This window comes from Sminthopsis crassicaudata, chromosome 5 (genome assembly GCF_048593235.1).
Source record: "Sminthopsis crassicaudata isolate SCR6 chromosome 5, ASM4859323v1, whole genome shotgun sequence".
Classification (NCBI taxonomy): Eukaryota; Metazoa; Chordata; class Mammalia; order Dasyuromorphia; family Dasyuridae; genus Sminthopsis; species Sminthopsis crassicaudata.
In genome coordinates, this window is record NC_133621.1 from 184,640,965 (window position 1) to 184,665,905 (window position 24,941).

Consider the following 24,941-nt stretch of genomic DNA (forward strand, 5'->3'; position numbering starts at 1 on the left):
CACTAGCCTCTTTTAGGAATCCAACTCTCACTCTTTGCTTAATTTTCCTAGTGGTCTCCAGGGATTTCATCTACTTAATAACAGTTGTGATGTCTCCCATTTTTCTCAGCTTGTAAAATCTGGTATCCTGAGTAAAACCGAAGTAAGCAGCAATCATGTCTTGCTTTATGTGGAAAAGGTGAGTATCCTTCATCCTTACTTTAAGGATGGACAGTCTCTTTAAATAAGAAAAATCAAATCTGTTCTAGTTTAACTTGAGAATGTTCTGCTATAACCTATATTAAAACTGAGGATATTTTCTCCTCTTTTATAACATTTCAAATTTCTCTAAGGTCTACAGAAAAATGATTTGTATTAAAATTAGGATATTTGATTTTCTTGTGACAGTTTTTATTAGGGTAGTTTTCCTAGAATGGCCAATGGCTTCTTAGTTATATGAATCATTTTAAGAATACCAAAGAAAAAGGGAAGTCAAGAGAGAGGTTAGTCAATATGACTTTGTTCCCCATTCTGAAATATCCATATGAGAAAAAAACCACATTTATTTGTCTAGATGTTTTTTGTGACTTTAAAGCAAACAAGACAGATTATACAAGCTAAACAAAAATCACTCTCATCACGTTATTGTCTTTTTTCATACAATTCCAGATATTATGACATTTAGAAATGCTTAGATAATTGACGCTTTTCACATTTTTAGCTCAAGGTTTGCTGTCACGTGAACACAGTAAAGTTAATAAGTCAACAGAGATTATTGATCATCCCTATTCTGGATACTCTGGGAGAATAAGAAAGTAATTGAAGGCAATACCTGCAATATCTAATACTTTAATTGTAATCTGAAATCTCTTAACCTGTCAGGATTTTACTTTCTTGATTTGTACAAGTAAGAAGTTATACTTGGGGATCTCTGTGTGTGTGTGTGTGTGTGTGTGTGTGTGTGTATAAATGTCAGCTATTATCATCATTATTCAATCAGAAGATGGCTTGAGGAATTTCTCATTTATTGAAAAGAACATACTACAAGGAGTATAATGGTTTGAAATCCTATTTTATTACCCATTTTATCTTGTACATATATATAGGGCCACATAAGGACAGTCAACCAGGTTGAAGCTGAACTCTCAAATTAACAATGATCCCAGCTTGGTATCTCTTTATTCTCTTTACCTCTTCTCTTTATTATTTCTTCATTCTCATTTTTCTGTACAACAAAATAAAGTAACCCCCCCCAAAAAAAATTTAAGAGTGAGGAAGGATAATCTTGCCTAAAACATGGGAAAGAGGGTTTCATTGCTTGTTGTTAACTTATGCCTGTTTTCCCTTCTAGATGACCAATCAGACATTGTCCTTTTCCTTCACTGTGACCCAAGATATTCCAGTAAGAGACCTAAAGCCAGCTGTGGTGAAAATCTATGATTACTATGAAACAGGTAAGTGAGTGTGACCTAAAAACACTAAAGAAACTAAACTTTCTACCTCTATGATCACTTTTTCTTTATATCTTTTTTTGTCTAGAGAATTAGATTTTTTTATCATTTTAAATTTTTTTCAAAATACATGCAAAGATAATTTTCAACATTCACCGTTATAAAACCTTGTGTTCCAAATTTTTCTCCCTCCTTCTCTTCCTCCTCTTTTCCCTAGAGAACAAATAATTTGATATAGGTTAAACATATGGAATTCTTGTAAACATATTTCCACATTTATCATGATGCACAAGAAAAATCAGATCAAAAAGGAAAAAAAATAGCAATAAAAAATATGTTATTTTTTCAAACAAAAATCTGCCTTATCTCTTCCTCTCCTCTCTCTTTCTATTCTTCCCCCTGAATTAAGAAAGCAAGAAAAACAAACTCCTTTTACAAATATGACAAGCCAAACAAAACAAATTTACACATGGTCCATGTCTCAAAAAATGTCCCAGTCTGTATTCTGAGTCCATCAGGAGGATGATATTCAGATATTCTCTGTATCTGTTTCTATTTTCTATCAGGAGTTGGGCAGCATATTCAGTCGTGAATCCTTTACAGTCATTGTTTTGATCAAATTTCTCAAGTCTTTCAAAATTGTTCATCCCAGGGACAGCTAGTTGGTACAGTGGATAGAGCGCCCGCCCTGTTCAAATCCAGCTTCAGATACTGAATACTTACTAGCTGTGTGACCCTGAATAGGTCACTTAATCCCAATTGTCTCAAAAAAAAAAAAAAAAAAGCCAAAACAAAACAAAGTTGTTCATCCTTAAATCATTGCTTTTAGTTTGTAAATTTTTCTCCTAGTTCCCCTCACCACTTCCTGATTTCTTCTTGGTCCATCCATATTTCCAACCCTTTGGACCCCAATTTCCTCAGGAATTGGACTTGAGACCTCGGAGATTCCTTCCTGCTCTAAATTCTGGAATCCTATGATTTTACAAGAAATTCCAAAAGGCAGCATTCTCATGCAGAGAACACTGGACTTGGAGTGGGGACACATGGTTTTGGAGGCAGGCTTGGGCGTTTCCTAGTCACTCGATTTTTCTGATAGAGTTTTCTCTGCTGTAAAATGGTAATGATAGTTGCCCTCCCCACCTCATAGGATGTTCTATAGGGTTATTTGAAAGCAAAGAACTTTGTACATCTTAAAACAAATGTTAACCACAGGCCATAAATTCAGCATACACTTGGTGCTTGTTATATGCCATGCCCTTAGGTCCTAGAGGTACTGGGCATCCCAAGTCCCAAAAGTTAGATCAGCTAATTAAAATGCATGATGATTAAGTGCAAAGAAAGGGTACTGGCTGCAAGTGCCACTGTGCAAAAAGGGCCACAGGGAAAATTCTAAACTACTTAGGCACCTGCCTGGCATATAGCTAACTCTTAATAAATGTGTATTAAATTAAAATAAAATTGTAATCTTTCTAGTCACCCAGGCTGACTCTTAAGCATCATCCAAGACTTTTCCATGTTCCCATGCCTTCATATCTAATAAATGGCCAAGTCTTACTGATTTCTCCTCCTTCATTGGTTGCCTTTTCTCTATTGACATGGCAATTAACTTAGTTAAAAACCTTCTCTCACTTGGACTATTTCAATAGTCTCATAATTAATCTCCCCACCCCTGGTCAGGACTCTAGATGGCACAGTGATTAAAGTGCTGGGCCTGGGGTCAAGAAAACCTGAATTCAAATGTGACTTCAGACATTTACTAGCTGTGGGATACCTGGCAAACCACTTTTATTTTTTTTACCTCAGTTTCCTCACCTGTAAAAGGAGGATAATAAAAATACCTCCCTTCCAGGGTGTTTGTGAGGATCAGATGAAATAATATTTGTTAAGTCCCTGGAACCTAGTTAGTAAATACATTTTTAAAATAATATAATAAATATTATAAATGTTAATAATTTATAATTTATAAAATAATTTAATAATTTTAATAAATAAATGCATTTCCTTTCTTCCAGTCTCACTTCCTCTCTAATCCATCCTTTATATAAAGGCCAGACTGATATATCTAAAGCATAGTTCTACTCTTGGGTCTAAGGTCAGGTCTTCCTGACTCCAGGTCCAGCACTCTTATCTATTGCACTACCTAACTGCTTGTATAATAAACCATAAGGCCCATCGTTGCAAGACAGGTCTAGGAGGATGAAGACTTCCACACTGAAAAAGAGGAAGACAGAGAATTTACATTTTTAGAGCATGATTCATGGGCTCCAAACCTACAGAAATACTTTTGGAATTCAACCAACAATATGTTGAAATAGAACAAATGGCTGTCATGTGCACTTGTTTAGAAAAATAGGGGGGTTAGTATAACGATCCAAAACCAAGTCATTGCTACCAGCAACTCCTGACAGGTTATTTTGAAGGAGCCCAGACTGGATGAGTATAGTAGAGCATTTAGGGAAATAGGAAAGCTATGTGACACCCCAGGATGGCACCCCAGTGAGGTAGTGCTAGGAAGATTCGCCTTCCTGAGTTCAAAGCCAACCTTAGATACTCACTGGCTGTATGGCTCCTGGAAAAGCCACTTAATCCCGTTGCCTCAGTTTGTTCATCTGTAAAATGAGCTGAAGAAGGAAATGGCAAATCATATCAGTATTTTTTGCCAAGAAAATCTCAAATCACAGTGTCAGACATGCCTGGAAGATGACTGAACAACAAAAACTTCTGACTGAACAACATCACTGAAGGTGATAAAAGTTTCACAAGTGCCAAATTACTAGCAAGGTCTGATCTGGTGGCTAAAATAATCCATCAGAAGTCTTTAGTCTTTCATGGACTGGCAGATGGAAAATCTCCACAATAAAAATTCAAACTGACCTCTTAGGAATTCAACCTATAAACAGCCCTAGAACCGGACAAACAGTTGTCAGGATTGCTTTGCCCAGACAACGCTGGCCCATTAAAAAATTTAAAAGGAATATTTTGAATAGATGCCACCAATCCAAATAATTCATAACCTCACTACATGGTACAAAAAGGATATATTCTTTGGATTCATATATTCCATGGATTCAAAGGAGATGTAGATATAGATCTGTCTGGGGAAGTCACAAGACTTGTGTGATTGAAGAAAATTGCATTTTTTTAAAAATCTGGCATCAAAATCACATGGAATATTTCATCTAGCTTCTGCACAGTGACAAAGGACTCATTACTTACTGAAACAGCTTGTTCCCTTTTTATACAAAATTAATAGTTTGAATTTTTTTTCTATTCAAGCCAAAATCTGTCCACTTATTATTTCTACCCATTGTTATTATTTCTGTTCTCTGGGGTTATGTAGAACATAATGACGGTGTCCTGACTCAGCCATGGGACACCCTACCTTTCTCTCTCCCTGGATTTCCCATTATCTTTGCCTCTGCAGGATACCAAGTTTGCTGGATTATGGGCTTAAATTGGCTTGAACAATCTTATTCTGCTACCACTTTGTTGTCACATGTATGCTAGATCTGAGTATTTACTGTTAAGTGCCAGCCTAATCCTGTCCATGCTTACTATCATGGTGATAATTACTATTCTAATTATATATATAATATTAACATTATATATAGTTATATAATAATATCATGTATATTGCATTATATGTAGTATCTATAATATTACATATATATTATGTATTCTAATTCATTTTAGCTAAACATAGTTCAACCTAGAGATAAATATTATCTCATTTTATCCTTACAACAATCCTGGAAGATTGATACTATTATTATTGCCATTTTACATTTGAGGAAACTGAGGTAAACAGCGTGCTAAAAGTCACACAGCCAATAAGTATCTGAAGTGGAATTTGAGCTCAGGCCTTCCTGACTCCAAGCCTAAGTAACTTAAATTTAGCCAAATTTAGAGGAAAGTTTCGAGGTGCTTCCAAGGAGAGGAAGGTATTGTTAATTTTTTCTGTTGCTTAGTGGTTTAATGAACATTATTTCCTCTCTAATATAGTGAGGTCACTTTACATTTTTCCCATCACAAAGCAAATTAAATATTTAAGATATGGTCTCTAGTCTCCCATCCTCCTCTCTCTCACCCTCACCATTTTTGTTTCTTTCAGATGAATATGGTGTTTCTGAGTACCGTGCTCCCTGCAGCACAGGTGAGAAACTAAAGGTTTTATCCAGATGTTTGTAGTTTATACTCTTGTTCTTTTTAACTCTTTTATCCACTCTCTCCTTTAGCATTTAAGTCTCTTTCATAAGCAGCAGCCCACTCCTTCCATATGCACAGGTGGAGCTGGCTGGAGAAAGAGAGAGTGTCTAAGTCTGACCAGGTGTCTCTGATTATAGTGATTTATCCCCCTCCTCCACCAAGCTGCATACTTTTTATGTGGCAAATATCTCTGAGTCACACTTCTCTGTGTGCATGCTGTAGGCATGCTAACAGCTTTCTTCTCCTAAGATCTAACTGAGGAAATTACTTGATTGTTTGGAAACTTTAGGGAAGAATTTTTTATTTCTCTCTTCTCTTCACAGATGAAAATGAAGAAAATGCTTAAGATCTACGTCCAAGCACAAGACTTAGAAGCTTTGGTTTCCAAACTCTCTTAACCCAGAAAATATTGCTTTTTCAGCAAAGACAAAAACAAAAAAATCTTGTTGAATAAATGTGTGTATAGAGTCAGTAACTGTGATTGGTCTTATTTTTTTTTTATTCTTGTACCAACACTATATTAAGGGCCAAATGTGTGTCCAGAACTACACTGGGAGAGGGTGAGGAGAAATACAAGAATAATGTAACAATACTCTTTGCCCTTAGAGAATAATGAAAATGGTTAGGCAGCTAGGTGAAAGCTAGGAAGACCTGAGTTCAAATTCTACCTCTCTCAAACATTTACTGTTATCCCTTCCCATATCAAGGGGATTGGGGGCTTGATGATAATAACAACAACTTGGGAACTTCATATTCTACTAGAACATTGAGCCAAAAAATTGGGATAAAACTTAATAGAGTTAAATGTAAATTTCTCCAATGGCTCAAAAAAAAATTTAACTACTTAGGCATAAGACTGGGAAGGCTAAATAGCAACATGTCTGAAAAAAGATTTAAGAACTTTAGTGCTAAGGTCAACAATGTGATATGACAAACCAAATGTAATCATTAGGCTACATATAGAGAGGTGGAGTGTTCAGAACTGAGCAGGGTGATGTTTCTCTGTAATTTGTCCTGGTAAAACTACATCCAAAGTATTGTGATCAGTTCTGCACATCACCATTCCCTTTGATAAGGAAATCAAAAGATTCTGGTTATGGTGAGTACTTAAGAATGTCTCTTCCTCCCTCCCAAACTGTGGACAGACACATTAGTCTTGTGAATATCCAAAAAAGAGAAGAAAACTAGAAAAGTGAAGGAATTTCAGGACCATATCTTCTTGGGATAAGGAAGGAAATAGGAATTTTTAGCTTGTTGAAGAAAAGACAGCAAAGAAATACAAACTCAAATTTTTGAAAGGGTAGATCTTGTAATGGGATTGGATTAGTCTTCTGGGAGTAGACTGAGAATCAATGGTTTAAAGTTTCAAAAAGGAAAATTTAGGCTTGATATAAATAAAATTTTACAACAATCTCAATTATTCCAAAGGAGAATGGGCTAAAGGGCTACCAAACTGTGCATGTGCTTTGATCCAGCAGTGTCTCTACTGGGTCTGTATTCCAAAGAGATCTTAAAGGAAGGAAAGGGACCCACATGTGCAAAAATGTTTGTGGCAGCCCTTTTTGTAGTGGCAAAGAACTGGAAACTGAGTGATTGACCATCAGTTATGGAATGGCTGAATAAGTTATGGTTGTTATGGAATGTAATGGAATATTATCGTTCTGTAAGAAATGATGGGGTGGGGGAGAGTGGATAGAGCACCAGCCCTGAAGTCAGGAAGATCTGAGTTCAGACCTGGCCTCAGACACTTCCTAGCTGTATGACCCTGAGCAAGTCTCTTAACCGCAGTTTCCTCAGGGGGAAAAAAGATTATACAACGATCAATTTTGATTGATGTGGCTCTTTTCAACAATGAGGTGATGCAAGCCAGTTCCAATAGAGGTGTGATGGAGAGAGCCATCTGTACCCAGAGAGAGGACTGTGGGAACTAAATGTGGATCACAATATAATATTTTCACCTTTTTTTGTTATTTACTTGCTTATTTTTTTTCCTCTCATTTTTTTTGTTCTTTTTGGCATGATTTTTCTTGTGCAGCATGATAAATGTGGAACTATATTTAGGAGAATTGCATATACTTAATCTATATTGGATTATTTGCCATCTGGGCGGGGCAGAGGCATATGCTGAAAACTATTTTTGCCTATATTTTGAAAAATAAAAATCTATTACATATAAAAAAGAAGACAGTTATTAATTAAATAACCTACAAACTCAACAAAACAAAACCAACAAAGTAGAATGGGTCTTTGGGATAGATAATGAGCTCTCCCTCATCAAATAAAAATTCAAGCAAAAATTATTTAACCACTTATCAGCTATATTGTTGTGGGGATTCTTGCTCAGGACAAGAAGTTACTTCAGAGCCTTCTTTCAAATGCAAGATACTGTGATTTTTTGATGCTGTTATCACAAATATTTTTTCACTTATTAATCAATAAGAATGTATAAGTGTCTATTATGGGGGGGGGGGGAAGTGTCTGTTATATACCATACACTATGCTAGGCCCTGGGAAACCAAGAAGAAAATTAAAAGGTGCTGGTTGTGATGAGTATCCAATACTTCCCCCAAATCCTGACTGTTATAACAAACATGGAACAAGTACAAATGTCTCCATCTAGTAGTTATTTCAGAATCAGTTGGTTAGAGCCAAGGACCAAATAAACATTACATTAAAAGTTTGTAAACTATTTTATATGAAATATTTGGACTAGGGTCTCCACAAAGCTCCTGTCTCACATGGACTAGTCCAATCTTAGGTTCTGACCAAAAAGACTAATTTGCCACTCAACCAGATATAGTTGATGTTTCCACTTTGAGAAGTAGTTAAAAATATCTCATGTCTAAATTTCCAAAAATATGAGTAATTAGAGTTGCCAGCTTACATAGAAACATGAAAAGTATATGTGAAATATAAGGCAGTTTTTATTCCCTCCCCACCTCAAGAAAATACAGAAACCCATGAAAACAGAAAACACGTTCACAGTAGACAATAAGCCCCTCAGAAGTGAATAGAGTTTCTCCCCCAGACACCTACATACTCAATGTCACTTGGGATTTAGACTACTCCCACCCGAAATGCAAATAACTTTAAAGCTACTAGAGAGGTTTCCCACTGAATGCACACTGTCCAAATAACTTATTAGTGGGAAGATGGGGAGCCACAAAGTATAAATATTTCATTCTCTTATAAAGATCTTTAGGTCTTTGCTAATCTTTTGGCTGAAGGAACTACATGAAGGAACATCAAGGAAATTTCTAGTCCAATAATAAACACACAGATATATCAGAGTGAGCTTTTATAATTTGAAAATAAAATTAACAAAAGTCCTAAATATATATATATATATATATATATATATATATATATATATATATATATATATATATATATATGTATGTATATATCTATGGATTCCTGTAAAAAAAGACAGAAAAGGTGTAAAAATTAATAGCTGTTTTAGGTCCCATGGGAGCCTCAAAGCAGCCAACAAAAATATTAGAGCTTTTGATTAAGAAAGAATATCGAAAACTATTTTGCATGTATTTGGAAAAAATAAAATGCTATTAACTTTAAAAAAAAAAAAAAAGAAAGTAGAACATTTGTAGGTAATGATAAGATCTATAATGTTGACCATTATATTTGGCATGATTTCACATATATAATTCATATCATAATGCTGATGTTCTCAATAGGTGGGGGAGGGACTAGAGAGAGGAAGAAAATTTGGAACTCAAAATTTAAAATAATGAATGTTAAATACTTCCTAACTGTGTGACTTTGGGCAGGTCACTTAACCCCAATTATTGCCTCAGGGGGGAAAAAAAGAATGTTAAAATTTTTAAAAAGTACAATGTCATCATCCCTGTATGATTAAAGTATAGATTATGGGACTAAAAAAAATTTGAGTAATTGGCATGTTAGGGAGTTTGGTGAAACAATGATAGGGATGAGTGAAGGAGTGCTTCTTTGCTTACTAGGAAGAAATAAGGAGGGAAAGTCAGAGCTAAAGACTTCAAAAGATGTGTGCTCTCAGAAATTAGATATGGATCTACACTTAACACCATATACCAAGATAAGATCAAAATGGGTCCATGATTTAGGCATAAAAAATGAGATCATAAGTAGATTTGAGGAACAGAGGATAATCTACCTCTCAGACCTGTGAAGAAGGAAGGAATTTATGACCAGAGGAGAACTAGAGATCATTATCGATCACAAAATAGAAGATTTTGATTACATCAAACTAAAAAGTTTCTGTACAAACAATACTAATGCAAACAAGATTAGAAGGGAAGCAACAAATTGGGAAAATATTTTTACAGTTAAAGGTTCTGATAAACATCTCATTTCCAAAATATATAGAGAACTGACCCTAATTTATAAGAAATCAAACCATTCTCCAATTGATAGTCAAAAGATATGAACAGACAATTCTCAGATGATGAAATTGAAACTATTTCCACTCATATGAAAGAGTGTTCCAAATCACTACTGATCAGAGAAATGCAAATTAAGACAACTCTGAGATACCACTACACACCTGTCAGATTGGCTAAGATGACAGGAACAAAAAATGATGAATGTTGGAGGGGATGTGGGAAAACTGGGACACTGATGCATTGTTGGTGGAGTTGTGAAAGAATCCAGCCATTCTGGAGAACAATCTGGAATTATGCCCAAAAAGTTATCAAAATGTGCATACCTTTTGACCCAGCGATACTACTACTGGGCTTATATCCCAAGGAAATACTAAAGAAGGGAAAGGGACCTGTATGTGCCAAAATGTTTGTGGCAGCACTTTTCATAGTGGCTAGAAGCTGGAAGTTGAATGGATGTCCATCAATTGTAGAATGGTTGGGTAAATTATGGTATATGAAGGTTATGGAATAATATTGCTCTGTAAGAAATGACCAGCAGGAGGAATACAGAGAGGCTTGGAGAGACTTACATCAACTGATGCTGAGTGAAATGAACAGAACCAGAAGATCGATGTACACTTCAATGCTGTATGAAGATGTATTCTGATGGAAGTGGATATCTTCAACATAGAGAAGATCCAACTCACTTCCAGTTGATCAATGATGGACAGAAACAACTACACCCAGAGAAGGAACACTGGGAAGTGAATGTAAATTGTTAGCACTACTGTCTATCTACCCAGGTTACTTATACCTTCGGAATCTAATACTTAATGTGCAACAAGAAAATGGAATTTACACACATATATTGTATCTAGGTTATATTGTAACACATGTAAAATGTATGGGATTACCTGTTAACTAGGGGAGGGAGTAAAAGGAAGGAGGGGATAATTTGGAAAAATGAATACAAGGGATAATGTTATTAAAAAAAAAAAAAACTACTCATGCATATATACTATCAAAAAAAATTATAATTATAAAATTAAAAAATAATTAAAAAAAAAAAAAAAAAAAAGATGTGTGCCTCTGGGACCCACCTACCATTTATATTCTAGGGCAGGAGTTCTCAAACTACAGCCCGAGATCCAGATGCAGCCCATTGAGAATGTTTATGTGCCCGCTGGATTATGGCAAATGGGCTGAGGGGAGGAGAGTGTGAGTTTTTGTTTTTACTATAATCCGGCCCTCCAACAGTCTGAAGGACAGTGAACTGGCCCCCTATATAAAAAGTTTGAGGACCACTGTTCTAGGGAGATCATATATGACATTCTTTTGCCAGCTGCTTTGCCTGCTGTAGAAACAGAAGCAACACTGTACATTCTCTTATAAACTCTATGGACCAAATCTGAAGGTCAGTGTACCCAATTTATTAAGACACAAGTCAGTATAGAAATTAAAGATTTCTGATTCTAAAAACCATAGAGAACCATTCTTTCAGCACTATTCCTAGTTAGAGACTTGTTTTTAAAAAGTATTTCATATTTAAATATAATAATAATAGCGATGTATATAATAGTAAAGATATCATATAATAATGAATATCTAATATACCTGTAATAAATGTAAATTCACATTAATTTTTGACTCTTCTTTGTGTGTATCTTTAACCAAAAGAACAAAAACATCTCAATATGATATTAGATTTGACATGTCATAGAAATGGTTATTTCCTGAAAAATAATGCGTGATTGTCCTTTCAAAATTATAACATAAATAGAAACTAATCAGAACAATAATGGTAACAATAATAATTTAAAAGATCTAATGGAAAGGTTAGTGAGATCTCTCTAGAATTTATTTAAATAAACAATGTTCCTAAGCTGCTAAGCTCTACCATAATACAAAAATTTTCATAGCTAATTTATAATCCTCTGAAAATATAGGCTGACACAATGGCTATAGCATCATGTAGCAATAGTGATCTTATGGTAATCACTATAATACATCCTAGTGAAGCTTTTCTACTATCTTCCACTACTTCAAGTAACTAGTAAACATTGGACAATCAGGAAAAAAGTCAGGTTTTCTTTTCTTTTCTTTTTAATATATGAAGTTATAATTTGCTAAATGTTCAAGAAAACTTTATTGTAAATATTAGAGATAATGACAAATATGACACACAGAAGCTCTGGAAACATTTAGCTGGATACATAACTGTATGAAAGAAACTTAAATGAAGATCTTGGATAGTATTCAGTAAAAATTTATTGTGAAACTAAGCATTGACCCACACGTACACCAAGGTCAGGTCAAAATGAATTCATGACCTAGGCATAAAGAATGAGATTATAAATAAATTAGAGGAACATAGCCTAGTTTACCTCTCAGACTTATGGAAGAGGAAGGAATTTATGTCCAAAGAAGAACTAGAGATTATTATTGATCACAAAATAGAAAACTTGGATTATATCAAATTGAAAAGTTTTTGTACAAACAAAACTAATGCAAACAAGATTAGAAGGGAAACAATAAACTGGGAAAACATTTTTACAGTCAAAGGTATTGATATAGGCCTAATTTCTAAAATATAAAGAGAATTGATTCTAATTTATAAGAAATCAAGCCATTCTCCAATTGATAAATGGTCAAAGGATGTGAACAGACAATTCTCAGATGAAGAAATTGAAACTATTTCTAGCCATATGAAAAGATGCTCCAACTCATTATTAATCAGAGAAATGCAAATGAAGACAACTCTGACATACCACTACACACCTGTCAGATTGGCTAGAATGACAGGGAAAGATCATGCGCAATGTTGGAGGAGATGTGGGAAAACTGGGACACTGATGCATTGTTTGTGGAACAGTTAATACATGCAGCCATTCTGGAGAGCGATTTGGAACTCTGCTCAAAAAGTTATCAAACTGTGCATACCTTTGACCCAGCAGTGTTACTACTGGCTTATATCCCAAAGAGATCTTAAAGGGAAAGGGACCTGTATGTGCAAGAATGTTTGTGGCAGCCCTCTTTGTAGTGGCTAGAAACTGGAAGTTGAATGGATGTCCATCAATTGGAGAATGGCTGAATAAATTATGGTATATGAATATTATGGAATATTATTGTTCTGTAAGAAATGATCTGTGGGATGATTTCAAAAAGGCCTGGAGAGACTTACATGAACTGATGCTGAGTGAAATGAGCAGAACTAGGAGATCATTATATACTTCAACAACAATACTGTATGATGATCAATTCTGATGAACGTGGCTCTCTTCAACAATGAGATGAACCAAATCAGTTCTAATAGAGCAGTAATGAACAGAACTAACTACACCCAGCAAAAAAAAACTCTGGGAGATGACTATGGACCACTACATAGAATTCCCAATCCCTTTATTTTTGTCCACCTGCATTTTGGATTTCCTTCACAGGCTAATTGAACACTATTTCAAAATCCGATTCTTTTTGTATAGCAAAACAATTGTTGGGACATGTATACATTGTATTTAATTTATACTTTAACATATTTAACATGTATTGGTCAACCTGCCATGGAGGGGGGCGGGGCGGGAAGGAGAGGAAAAATCAGAACAAAAGGTTTGGCAATTGCCAATGTTGTAAAATTACCCATGCATATATCTAGCAAATAAAAAACATTAAAAAAAAAAGTTTATTGTGTTTCTTCTTCCCCTTTCCCCACCATGGAGTAAGGGAAGCAGCTGGTTCTAGTTTCCTTCAAAAAATATTTAATTTCTTCTTGCCAGATGTTTTCCTATGTTCAGTTGTGTAGAATCTTTTTTTTTTTTTTTTTTTTGATATACTAATGATCATAAAGGAAAGAAAGAAAATATTTAGATTTTACAAGAACCAAGAAAAATCAAATTGCATTTTCTAGTACTGTAAACAAAAATCCAATCATAACAGAAGTTGTTCACTCATTTCTCAGTTGTATTTGACTCTGTGACATCATTTGGTGTTTTCTTTCTTTTTTTCTTTCTTTCTTTCTTTTTTTTTTGTTTAAAAAGTAAACACAAGGAAAATATGTATTTAAAAGTTAAACTGTTTACATACCTAGATGGGAAAACAATAACTGTAACTTTTTTTCTCCCCCCCCCCCTTTTTTTTAATTAAAGCTTTTTATTTACAAAGTGTAGGTAATTTTTCCAACACTGACCCTTGCATAATCATTTGTTGCAAATTTTCTCCTTCCTCCCACCCTCTCCCCTATCTGGCAGGAACATTTGGGGTTTTCTTGACAAGATACTAGAATAGTTTGCCATTTCCTTCTTCAGTTCATTTTACCATGAGGAAATTGAGGAAAACAGTTAAGTAACTTGCCTAGTAAGTGTCTGAATCCAGATTTGAACTCAGGAAGATGAATGTTTCTGACTCCAGGCTTGGCACCTAATTGCCCTATAATGGAAGTAGCTCTATTCCCAAGTTGGAATAACTTTGAAAATATGTAACATTCTTCATATTTTACTTCTTTGAGACAGTTTTCAAAGCACTCAAAGTGAAGATATCAAAGTATATAACACAGACTAACATGATACCAGAGAGAATTGTAATTTAGAATTAATTCAATAAATATCTATTAATCACCTACTGTTCCAGGAATTTTGCTGGGTAACAGAGATACAAAGACAAACAATATCCTCAAAAATCTTATATTTAAAGAGAAGGAAAGAAAGTGCACACAAATAATTTCAGAGGAGAGGGTTAGGGTGGATCATTAACATGTTGGGGGTAGGGAAAAAATCAGGAAAGGCTTTGTGCAGGAGGTAGCACTTGACATGAACTTTAAAACACTTCAGTTACCCTTACAACACATGGAATATGGAATTCCCTGGTCATGAGATTCAATTGATAATCAAAAGCATGGATTAAGGACTGAGTGGGGGAAAGCTAAACCCTGGGGATGGATGGAGGGACGCTGAAGTACACAGAATCAGGATCACCAAGAAGAGTGTTAAATTAGGATTACACCATCTCTCTTTTTTAAAAATTTATTTTATTTGAAAAAAACAAAATAAGAAAAAAAAAGAAAAACTGAAAAGAAATACAAAACAAAATAAAGCAAAATAAAAGAGGACATTGTTATGTGCCCAGCAGAACATCAGGGAGGATTCAATATGTAACAACAAATTAACAGATCAAAAAAAACATATATATTAGTAGAAGAAAATTGTATTCATGAATGTCCATTTTTTTACTTCCTTGTAAATTATTCTTTGTGTGTTCTCTGCTGTGTACCTTATTTACTTTATTCTTTTTTCCCTCACCCCCACCATACAGTAAAAATATATTTGTATATACATATGTAGTCACACACACACACACACATACACACACACACACACACACACACACACACACACACACACTTCTTTCCTATCCCTGCTGACTATTTTAATAAAATCCTGCTCCATAACTTATTATTTACTTAGCCTCCCCCCAACCCAGGGATCCCTCCCTATCTTCTTCCCTCATTCTTTGCTTCCCCATCTGCCCATTCCTCCCCCCTTATTTTTTAATAGATTTCGGAGGGTTCTATACCCTTCATGGTATACATGTGGTGTTGCCTATTGAACCCATTCCCAATGTGAGTAGGTATTCAGAACTACAAGCCTTCCCCCTTCTAATGCTTCTGTGTCTATTCTTCCTCTGTCCCTCATTTATATAACATGTTTACTATTTTTACCTTAACTCTGCCAATCTTTCTTTTGAATTGCCCTATTGCTGCTGTGAATCCTGAACATATAGTATAGGTTTCCCATGTAAAGAAAATAATCGGTCCATGTTTAAACAGTTTGTCCATGTTGAGTTCCTTAAAACTGATCTTTGACATTGGCTCTTATATGTTAAATTTTCTGTTAAGTTTGGATTTGGTTGATAGAAACTTCTGAAAATCTGCAAGTTCATTGAAGGTCCATTTTTTTTCTCATTCAAAATTATAGATGATTTTGCTGGATGTGATATTTTTGGCCCCAGGCTTAGTTCTTTTGTTTGTCAGTAAGTATGATTCTAGGACCTGTGGTCTTTTATTATAGCTGCTGATAAATCTTGTATAATTCTAAGTGTGCTTCCAGCACATTTGAATTGTTTTTTTCTTATTTCTTGCAAAATCTTCTCTTTGATCTGGGAGTTTCAAAATTTAGCAATGACATTCCTTTGTGATTTTCCAGAAAGGATTTCTTTGGGGTGGTGGTTGGTAGATTTTTTTCTATTTCTACTTTCCCCTCATGTTCTTTCACTCCAGGGCAATTTTCTTGGATTATTTCCTATATTATTGTGTCAAGGTTCTCTTTCTGGTCACAACTTTCTGACAGTCCAATTATTCTTATATTTTCTCTTCTTGATCTGTTCTCAAGATCTGTCATTTTTCTTATGTTTCACATTCTGTTCTATTTTCTCATTCTTTATAATTTGTTTGCTATTTCTTGGTCTCTCATAACTTCACCGGCTTCCCCTTGCCCAATTCTAATTTTCAAAGAATTATTTTCATTTTTTGAGACTCTATACCTTTATTTGATGAACTTTTTTTTTTTCATAATCTTCTTGCTTTTCTTGGATGATTTTGATGGTTATTATTATGTTAGTTTTACTTCAGTCTCTCATTTGATTTTTTAATTCTTTTTTGAGTTCTAATATATTCTCTGATAAATTCTCTCTCTAGGAATTTCACTTTACTCTTTGGGATAGCTTTTTTTTTTTTATTAAAGTGTCCTCCTGTGAAGATGAACCCCTGTCTTCCCTGTTCCCATAATATATTTCAATGATTGGATTCTTTTTTCTTTTTTAATAAGAAGTATTAGGAAGTCTCTCTAATCATGGGGAGTGGGAGAGGGGGGTGTGACTCAAGCTTTGCTTCAGCTCTCCCCTCTGACCAGGAACTCCAAACCAAGAGCTCCTTCTCCTGCACTCATAGCTAGCACCATCCTTGCCCCCCAACTTCTGTACTCACCAGGTGCTGGCTCCTTCTTGCTCAGGACTCAATCTCAGCAGCACAGCTGGGCCCTGCCCCAATCAGCCCAGGTCCACTCAGTCCTCCTGGACTCAGACCTTGACTCCACAAACAAACCAGGAGGTGAAAGTCTCTGTGGTTCCTGTGATTCCTCCAGAATCAAGTAGCCCTAGGAGACCCCACTTGTTTCAGCAGAGTGCCCGGAAGATTTGCACTTCATGAGGGTTAATCCTGGCTTGGGTTCTTCAGATCTTGGGTCGTATCAGGAAGACACTTGTTTTGCCTCATTTTCCTGATTTTTCACCAATCTATATTTGTCCTAAGGCGCAAATTATTTTTATTTGTGGGGGAAAGAAATTGAGTTAGCTTGATTTTTACCAACCTACTCTTGCCATCTTTCTAGAAATCTCCCCCATTAAACCATGTCTTAAATATCTGTATTCTAAGAATGCAAGTATGGCTTAAGAAAGAAAGCTATAAAGGAAGGGGGAGCCACATGTGCACAAATGTTTGTGGCAGCCCTTTTTGTAGTGGCAAGAAACTGAAAACTGAGTGGATGTCCATCAGTTGGAGAATGGCTGAATAAGTTATGGTATATGAATGTTATGGAATATTATTGTTCTATAAGAAATGACCAGTAGGAACTGATGCTAAATGAAGTGAGCAGGACCAGGAGATCATTGTACACAGGAACAACAAAATTGTGCGATGATCAACTGTGATGGATTTAGTTCTTTTCAATAATGAGGTGAATTTAAAAAACTTGTGATGGAAAGATAGAACTATGGAGACAGACCATAGTGTTTTCACTATGGTTTTTTCCTTGTGGTTCCCCCCCCCCTTTTGATGCAAATTTTCTTGCACAACATGAAAAATGTGGAAATAGATTTAAAAGAATTATATATATTTAACCTATATCAGATTACTTGCTGCCCTGGAGAATGGAGAGGTAAAGGAAGGAGGAAGAAAAATTTGGAACACAAAGTCTTACAAAAACGAATGTTAGAAACTATCTTTACATGTATTTGGAAAATAAAATAATATTGAAATTTTTAAAAAAGAGAGAGAAAGAAAGAAAGCTACTTCCTGATGACTCTTGAAAGTGATGGTAGCACTTAGCTTTTGCTCTCCTAGCTTGGGCCCATCATGAAAAGTAAATGGAGACTAAACCCATTTATCCAAGTAAAATAGCAAGCAGATATTGGAGAAGTTCTAAAGATTATAATATGTCAAAAAATACAAAAGTAAGAGAGCTCTTAGGTGAAACAAGGATTTCATCTTGGGGAGGTATATTCTCAATTGTCTAGAGTTGCTCTGAAGGTAAAGAGCTAAGGGGCTAGCTTTTCAAAAGTGTGCAGCTCCAACATCCACTCCACTTAAAAGTTTGTGCATTCTCGCTCTTTTCTCTTTCTTTGTCTCTGTCTCTCTGTCTCTCTGTCTCTCTGTCTTTGACTGTCTCTCCTCTCTCTTATCTTTTCTCTTTCTGGCTATCTGTCTCTTCTCTTTCTCTCTTCCCCCATATGTCTCTTTGTCTCTCTCCCCCCACCCCAACGCTGCTCTCTCCAAGTTTGTTTGGAACCAAATGAAGAATGTCTTACATCATGTCCATGGCATAGACATGTCATTCTCTCAGCGAAGAAGAAATTATTTCTCCTGAATTTATAGCTATAAGACAGTGAGCCTATTAAATAACTTTGGTAAAATGATGTCAGTTTGTATCCATGTATGTGCTAAATAAATGTTTGTTCAATAAATAAATCAATTCTGAATTCCAAATAATATTTTACCTTAGATAAAAATTTAACTCAGTTCTACCAACCAAATAGCCAAAGTGAATCATTTGTGTTTCTTTGTGCAGTGAATTCCTGTTCTGTTTACTCAGAAGAGCTGGGGAATAGGATATTCTGGTTAACTGGATTTTTTTTATTAACTAAGATAAAAGTTCTTAGGAAGTGGACTGTTTATCAAGAGTATTTATATTTAAAGAAAAACAATTATCTAGATGATAAATTATAACAATTATAAAATATTCTGGTAGTAATTTTAGCATTTTTAAGATATTTTTTAAAAATTTAAATTTTTTTTTAAATTTTAAATTTTAATTTTTTAAAAGTTTTTTATTTTCAAAATATATGCACAGATAATTTTTCAACACTGACTCTTGCATAGCCTTGTGTTTTAGATTTAGCACTCTTTCCCCAACCCCTTCCCCTAGATAAGCAATCCAATATATGTTATACATGTTAAAATATGTTAAGTCCAATATGTGTAAACATATTTATCCAATAATCTTGCTGCACAAGAAAAATCAGATCAAATAGGGAAAAAAACGAGAAAGAAAATAAAATTCAAGCAAACAATAACAAAAAGAGTGAGAATGTTGTGTTGTGATCCACATTCAATTCCCACAGTCCTCTCTCTGGGTGTAGATGGCTCTTTTTGTCACAAGATCATTGGAACTGGTCTCAATCATCTCATTGGAAAGAGTCCTATTATTCATCAGAATAGATCGTCTTATAATATTGTTGTTATGTATCCTGATTTTTCATCTCACTTAGCAAGAGTAAGTCTCTCCAGGCCTCTCTGAAATCATCCTGTTGGTCATTTCTTACAGAACAATAATATACATAACATTCATATACCATAATTTTATTCAGCCACTCTCCAATTGATGGGATCCACTCAGTTTCCACTTTTTAGCCACTACAAAGAGAGCTGCCACAAACATTCTTGCAATACAGGTCCCTTTCCCTTCTTTAAAATCTCTTTGGTATATAAGCCCAGTAGTAACACTGCTGGGTCAAAGGGTATGCACAATTTGACAACTTTTTGAACATAGTTCCAAACTGCTCTCCAGAATGGCTGGATCCATTCACAATTCTACCAAGAATGTATTAGAATCTCAATTTTCCCACATCCCCTCCAGCATTTGCCATTATCTCTTTCTGTAATCTTAGTCAATCTGAGAGGCATAATAGTAGTATCTCAGAGTTGTTTTAATTTGCATTTCTCTGATCAATAGTGATTTAGAGCATCTTTTCATGGTTCTAATTTCTTCATCTGAAAATTATCTGTTCATATTCTTTAACCATTTATCAACTGGAGAATGGCTTGAATTCTTTCAAATTTGAGTCAATTCTCTTATCTATTTTAGAAATGAGGCCTTTATCAGAACTCTTAAATGTAAAAATGTTTTCCCAATTTATTATTACCCTTCTGACCTTGTCTGCATTAGTTTTGTTTATACAAAAACTTTTTAACTTAATATAATCAAAATTATCTATTTGATGTTCAATTATGAGTTTCAGTTCTTCTTTGGAATCAGAACCAGGAATACACTGTACACAGTATCAGCAAGAGTATTCAATGATCAACTATGAAAGACTTGATTCTTCTTAGTGGTTCAGTGATCCAAAGTAATTCCAATAAATTTTGGAAAACACCATCTGCATCCAGAAAGAGAATTATGGAGATTGAATGTAAATCAACACATGCTATGTTCATTTTTTTTTCTTCTGTTTTTTCTTTTCGTGTTTTTTCTCTTTTGTTTTGATTTTTCTCTCCCAACATGATTCAAAAAGAAACATGAATTTAAAAAGTTAATATGCATGTATAACTAGAAAAAATTAAAACAATTAAAAAATAAAACTCCACTTACTTTTCTAAGTTACCTTGCTCTTTCTCTGAAATCAAAATAATTTAAATAAATAAATAAAATAAAATAAATGCAAAGCAAAATAAATAACTAGATAGTCCCTGCTTTTTATGTCTTTTATGTCTTTCATCTATATAGGTCATTCATTTTCCCACTTTATTGTTCTCTTCCTGTTTTGTAAACCAGGACCTATATTATAGGCAATCTCATTTGGTCTCAGGGCATGCTTCACTTGTTTTTTTCCAGTTCTATTCAAATTAAAACCATGCCCAACCCCAATCCTCTGAGTACATGCTGAATATCTCCACCTGGATATCCCATCAATACCTCAAGTTCCACAAGCTCAAAGCTAAAGCCATCATCCTCCTCAGTAAATCTGCTTAGCCTCTCAATCCTTTTTTCCACAGACAATCAATTGCAAAGTCCTAGCAATTATATTTTCAATTTCTCTGATCCTTCCTAGTTTTTTCTAATCATACATTGTCATCCTAGTTATGGTTCTCATTACCTCTCACCTACACCACAGTAACAGCATCCTAACTAGTCACTCTACCTCCAGTAGTACCTTTTCATGAAGCTGTTAAAATAATTTTAAAATTCACAAATATTTTTTATTCACTTGTTTATTTTATGCTTCAATGTGTATTCAGACTCCATACTCCTTTCTCTGAATTTGAATAGCATTTTCCATACATTACACACTTTCAAGTTTAATTTGCATTATTTTCTTTTTTGGGGGGGAGGGGTAATGCAAATGGAGTTTTCTAACCAAAGTTTTTTGGGATTGGATCACTGAACCACTGAGAAGAATTAATTCTTTCATAATTGATTATCACACATTCTTGCTGTTACTGTGTACAATGTATTTCTAGTTTTGCTTGTTTTACTCAACATCACTAAATGCATGAGTCTTAATCATATCACCCAGTTCAAAAATTTTTGATGATTCCCTTTACCTCCAGAATAAAATACAATCGCCCCTGACATGGCATTTGAGGCTTCCTCACCATCTGGCTCCATTCGACTTTTCCAGTTTTATTTTACCTAACTTCCAGCCACAGATTCTGCATTTCAGCCACACTACAAGACCTGCTATTCTCTGTCTTATGCTTATGTCCTCTCGCCTACATGTATTCACAAATGACACAGATTTCCTTTATCTTCATTCTTTTATCATTTTTTTCAAAATCCTTCTTTTCTTCAAGCGTAGATCAGATGCCATCTCTTCTATGAAAACTTCACCTCTGATCTCCACAGATCAACATGACCTGTCTGTCTCTCCTCAAATTTTTTCTAAAGAACTTCATCTGGATGTTTCTTTTGCCCCATTTCATACCCTGCTTTCAACCAATTCTATTTCTTTATCTATATCATAGATCGCAGCTCCTTGCAGGAAGAACCATCATTTTTTATCTTTGTATTGCTAGTGCAACAAACCTATTCCACTATCTATGCCAAGAAAACCCGAAAAAGGATTATGAAAAGTTGAACATGACTGAAAAAATAAGATTGCTATTGCTAAACACAATGCTCTTCATATAGTAGATATTTAAAATTTCTTTAATTGAATAGAATAATATTTTCAAGGAATTAAGACCTTAAAGGCATATATTTCATATTGTCATCCTACATAATTTAACCTTCATTTGATTATGCAGGACATTATGTCAAAAATACATTTGTTATTAAAGCTTTCTGGTTAGTAAGTACCTTGGTCATAAGTAAGGGGGAAAAGGAATGAATTGAAAAAAACAACACATTCTTGCCCATGCACATTTGCTTAGTCATCATAATATTTCATAGAATTCTTCACAAAACTGGAGTTATTGACATCACAGAGAAAGGAATGTGCATTAGTACATAATAAGTCAGTCATAAACCATTTGCTATTTAAAAAAAAATTTTGAACTGAGTTCATTGTCATAATTCCAATTATACACAAAACCATTTTATTAGCAATGTTTCTAGAGTCTACTTTGTAAGTTCAAAGTCTTGTGATAACACAGAAAGTAGTGAATACTAAAATGAATATCATAAATCTAATTTTTTTTTTTTTGCCAAAAGGAAAAAAGTTCTTTATTTGTAATCAAGGAGATTTAGGAGATACTATTCATAATTGATTTGGGCCACTACTGTAATGGATATAAAACAAGAAAAGTTAAAAGGTTATCTGAGCTTCTTAGAAAAGCTCACAAAAAAAGGATAATTATGAAATATTTCAAAATTATATTTGATGAAAGTAAAAAAAAAAATTAAATGATAAAACTTAATAATGAAGAGTTTTTCAGCCAGGGTCAAACATAGCAAGCTTTGAAAATATTGCTCTTGATGAAATAAATAGACAGGATATTTTTTTAAGAAGTGGGAAAATACATAACCTAGTGCCTGGTACAAAGTAGATACTTAATAAATTTTGGTTTTTACTTGTTAAAATATTAACAGGAATATAATTTCTACATAATATTTTTCAATTTATTTCACCATTTACAACTACTTCCCAAATCAAAAATAATAAACAAATTCTTCATCAATTGAATTTCTTTCAAAACTCAAGAGAACCATAAAAGTAAGTGGGATAGAGAAACTATAATGGATTTAATAAGATTAAACTGTTCACATTCTTACATGGGAAAATGACACTTGTAACTCCTGAACTTTTTCATTACTTAGGAGAATACATAGAACTCATAGGTATAAGATGAACATGATGGGCTAATTATATTTTTAAAAATGAAAAAAAGAAATGCACTGGGAGAAAAGGAAAGGGAGTGATGGGATGGGGCAAATTATTTCACATGAAATGAGAAGGGAAAGATAGGAACTTGGGGGGATTTCTTAAATCTTACTTCATAAGAATTGGTTCAGAGAGAATCTTAATCACAGGAATACAAAGGAAAAGGGAAAGAAAAGGGATGGGGCTGATAAAAGTGGGTGCAAAAAAGGGATAGTCAGAAGCAAAACATTTTTGAGGATGGACAGAATGAAAGGAAAGAGAGTTTAGGACAAATAGGAGAAAAATAGAAAGGAAGAAAATAAATACACAATAATCATAATTGTGAAAAAAATTTTACTGTAATTTTTTCTGACAAAAGTATCATTTCATAAGTATATAGAAAACAGAGTCAAGCTTGTAAAAATAAGAGATATTCCCCAGTTGATATGATCAAAGAATATGAACAGGCAGTTTTCAGATGAAAAAATCAAAGCTATCTATAGTCATATAAAAAAAGTGCAGGTATGGGCACAGAGCACAGACTCAAGTGTAGAGTGCCTTTGAGCCTGGGAGACCCGTATGTCCAATCCATTAAACTCTTTTCCTCTAGCCACTTCACCTTTTCTTTTGCAGATCCCCATTTTTTGAGCTGGCTGCAAAGGAAACAGAAGTTGGTTGGGGCTTCATTAGGCCAGGTCCTCCGAAATAAAGCTCCGGGAACACCGTTTTGTGTTAGAACTTCTCTCATTTCAGGTGGGCTGGAAAAAGCCCACCCAGTGCATGCTCTCCAAGGCAGGGAGTCAACCTTCTCTCTGGGAGCAGTGATAGCAGAAGCTAGAAGTTTTCTTACGAAGCTGGGAGTTCCTCATTCCCCACCCCCAAGTTCACTCTCCTGTCTCATGAATCCTGTCTCTGCAACAAGTCACCAGTTCCATTAGTTGCCTCTTATTTTAAAGGCTCTGAAAGAAGAGAGCTCCTGTCTCCAGCTGCTGAATGCTCTGGTCCAGGTTACTTAATGAAATAAGTATTTTATGCGGGTATTCCAATTTATACAGAACAGACAACAGTGGCCAAGAAATGATGGACTTAGCACTTTGATTACCCTCTTGGACAGCTGCCTCCAGCTAATCACTCTGCCTGCCACTTGTTTTATAGAGAGAACCTTCTGATCAGGGAGACTCTTTTGAGAGGAAGCTACGCAATGTCTCTTTATGATCATCCCACCTTCCTCCATCTTTGCAGGACTTTTCTCCTCTATATTTAGATCTCTATCCCCAATTCAATCACATAGTGAACCCTAAAGCCATCTAATTTCGTCTCCACTTTCTAAAACTCAGCAAATATTGGAGGCAGGACTCCTAATAATACTCCTCGCAATCTCTTGGTTCAGGTTTGATTTGGGGATTGGTTATAGAACATTTACGAAAAGGAAGTGTACTTTGTTCTAATGGAGCAAGGATATGAGGATTCTGGATCCTCAGACTCTATTTTCTCCATTTGGAAGCCATGTGTCAGTGGGGCATCTGGGCAGTGGGACATCCGTGTCATAGGTACCCTGTGGGCCTGAGAGTCTACACTTTATGTGGCTGGAACTTTTTTTTTTTTT

General features: G+C 34.8%; 1 protein-coding gene across 2 annotated transcripts in view; it reads left to right on the forward strand.

Annotated features, from left to right (window-relative positions):
* The window catches only part of A2M (alpha-2-macroglobulin), a 74,478-nt gene extending 68,367 nt beyond the window's left edge, over nucleotides 1-6,111 (forward strand). For both annotated transcript variants that reach the window (XM_074268976.1, XM_074268977.1), the window contains exons 33-36: nucleotides 110-178; nucleotides 1,331-1,433; nucleotides 5,542-5,583; nucleotides 5,960-6,111. In XM_074268976.1, coding sequence (XP_074125077.1) covers nucleotides 110-178; nucleotides 1,331-1,433; nucleotides 5,542-5,583; nucleotides 5,960-5,982 — 237 coding nt within the window. In that variant the 3' untranslated portion in view covers nucleotides 5,983-6,111. The remainder of the gene's footprint in view (nucleotides 1-109; nucleotides 179-1,330; nucleotides 1,434-5,541; nucleotides 5,584-5,959) is intronic.
* The last annotated feature ends 18,830 nt before the right edge of the window (nucleotides 6,112-24,941 follow it).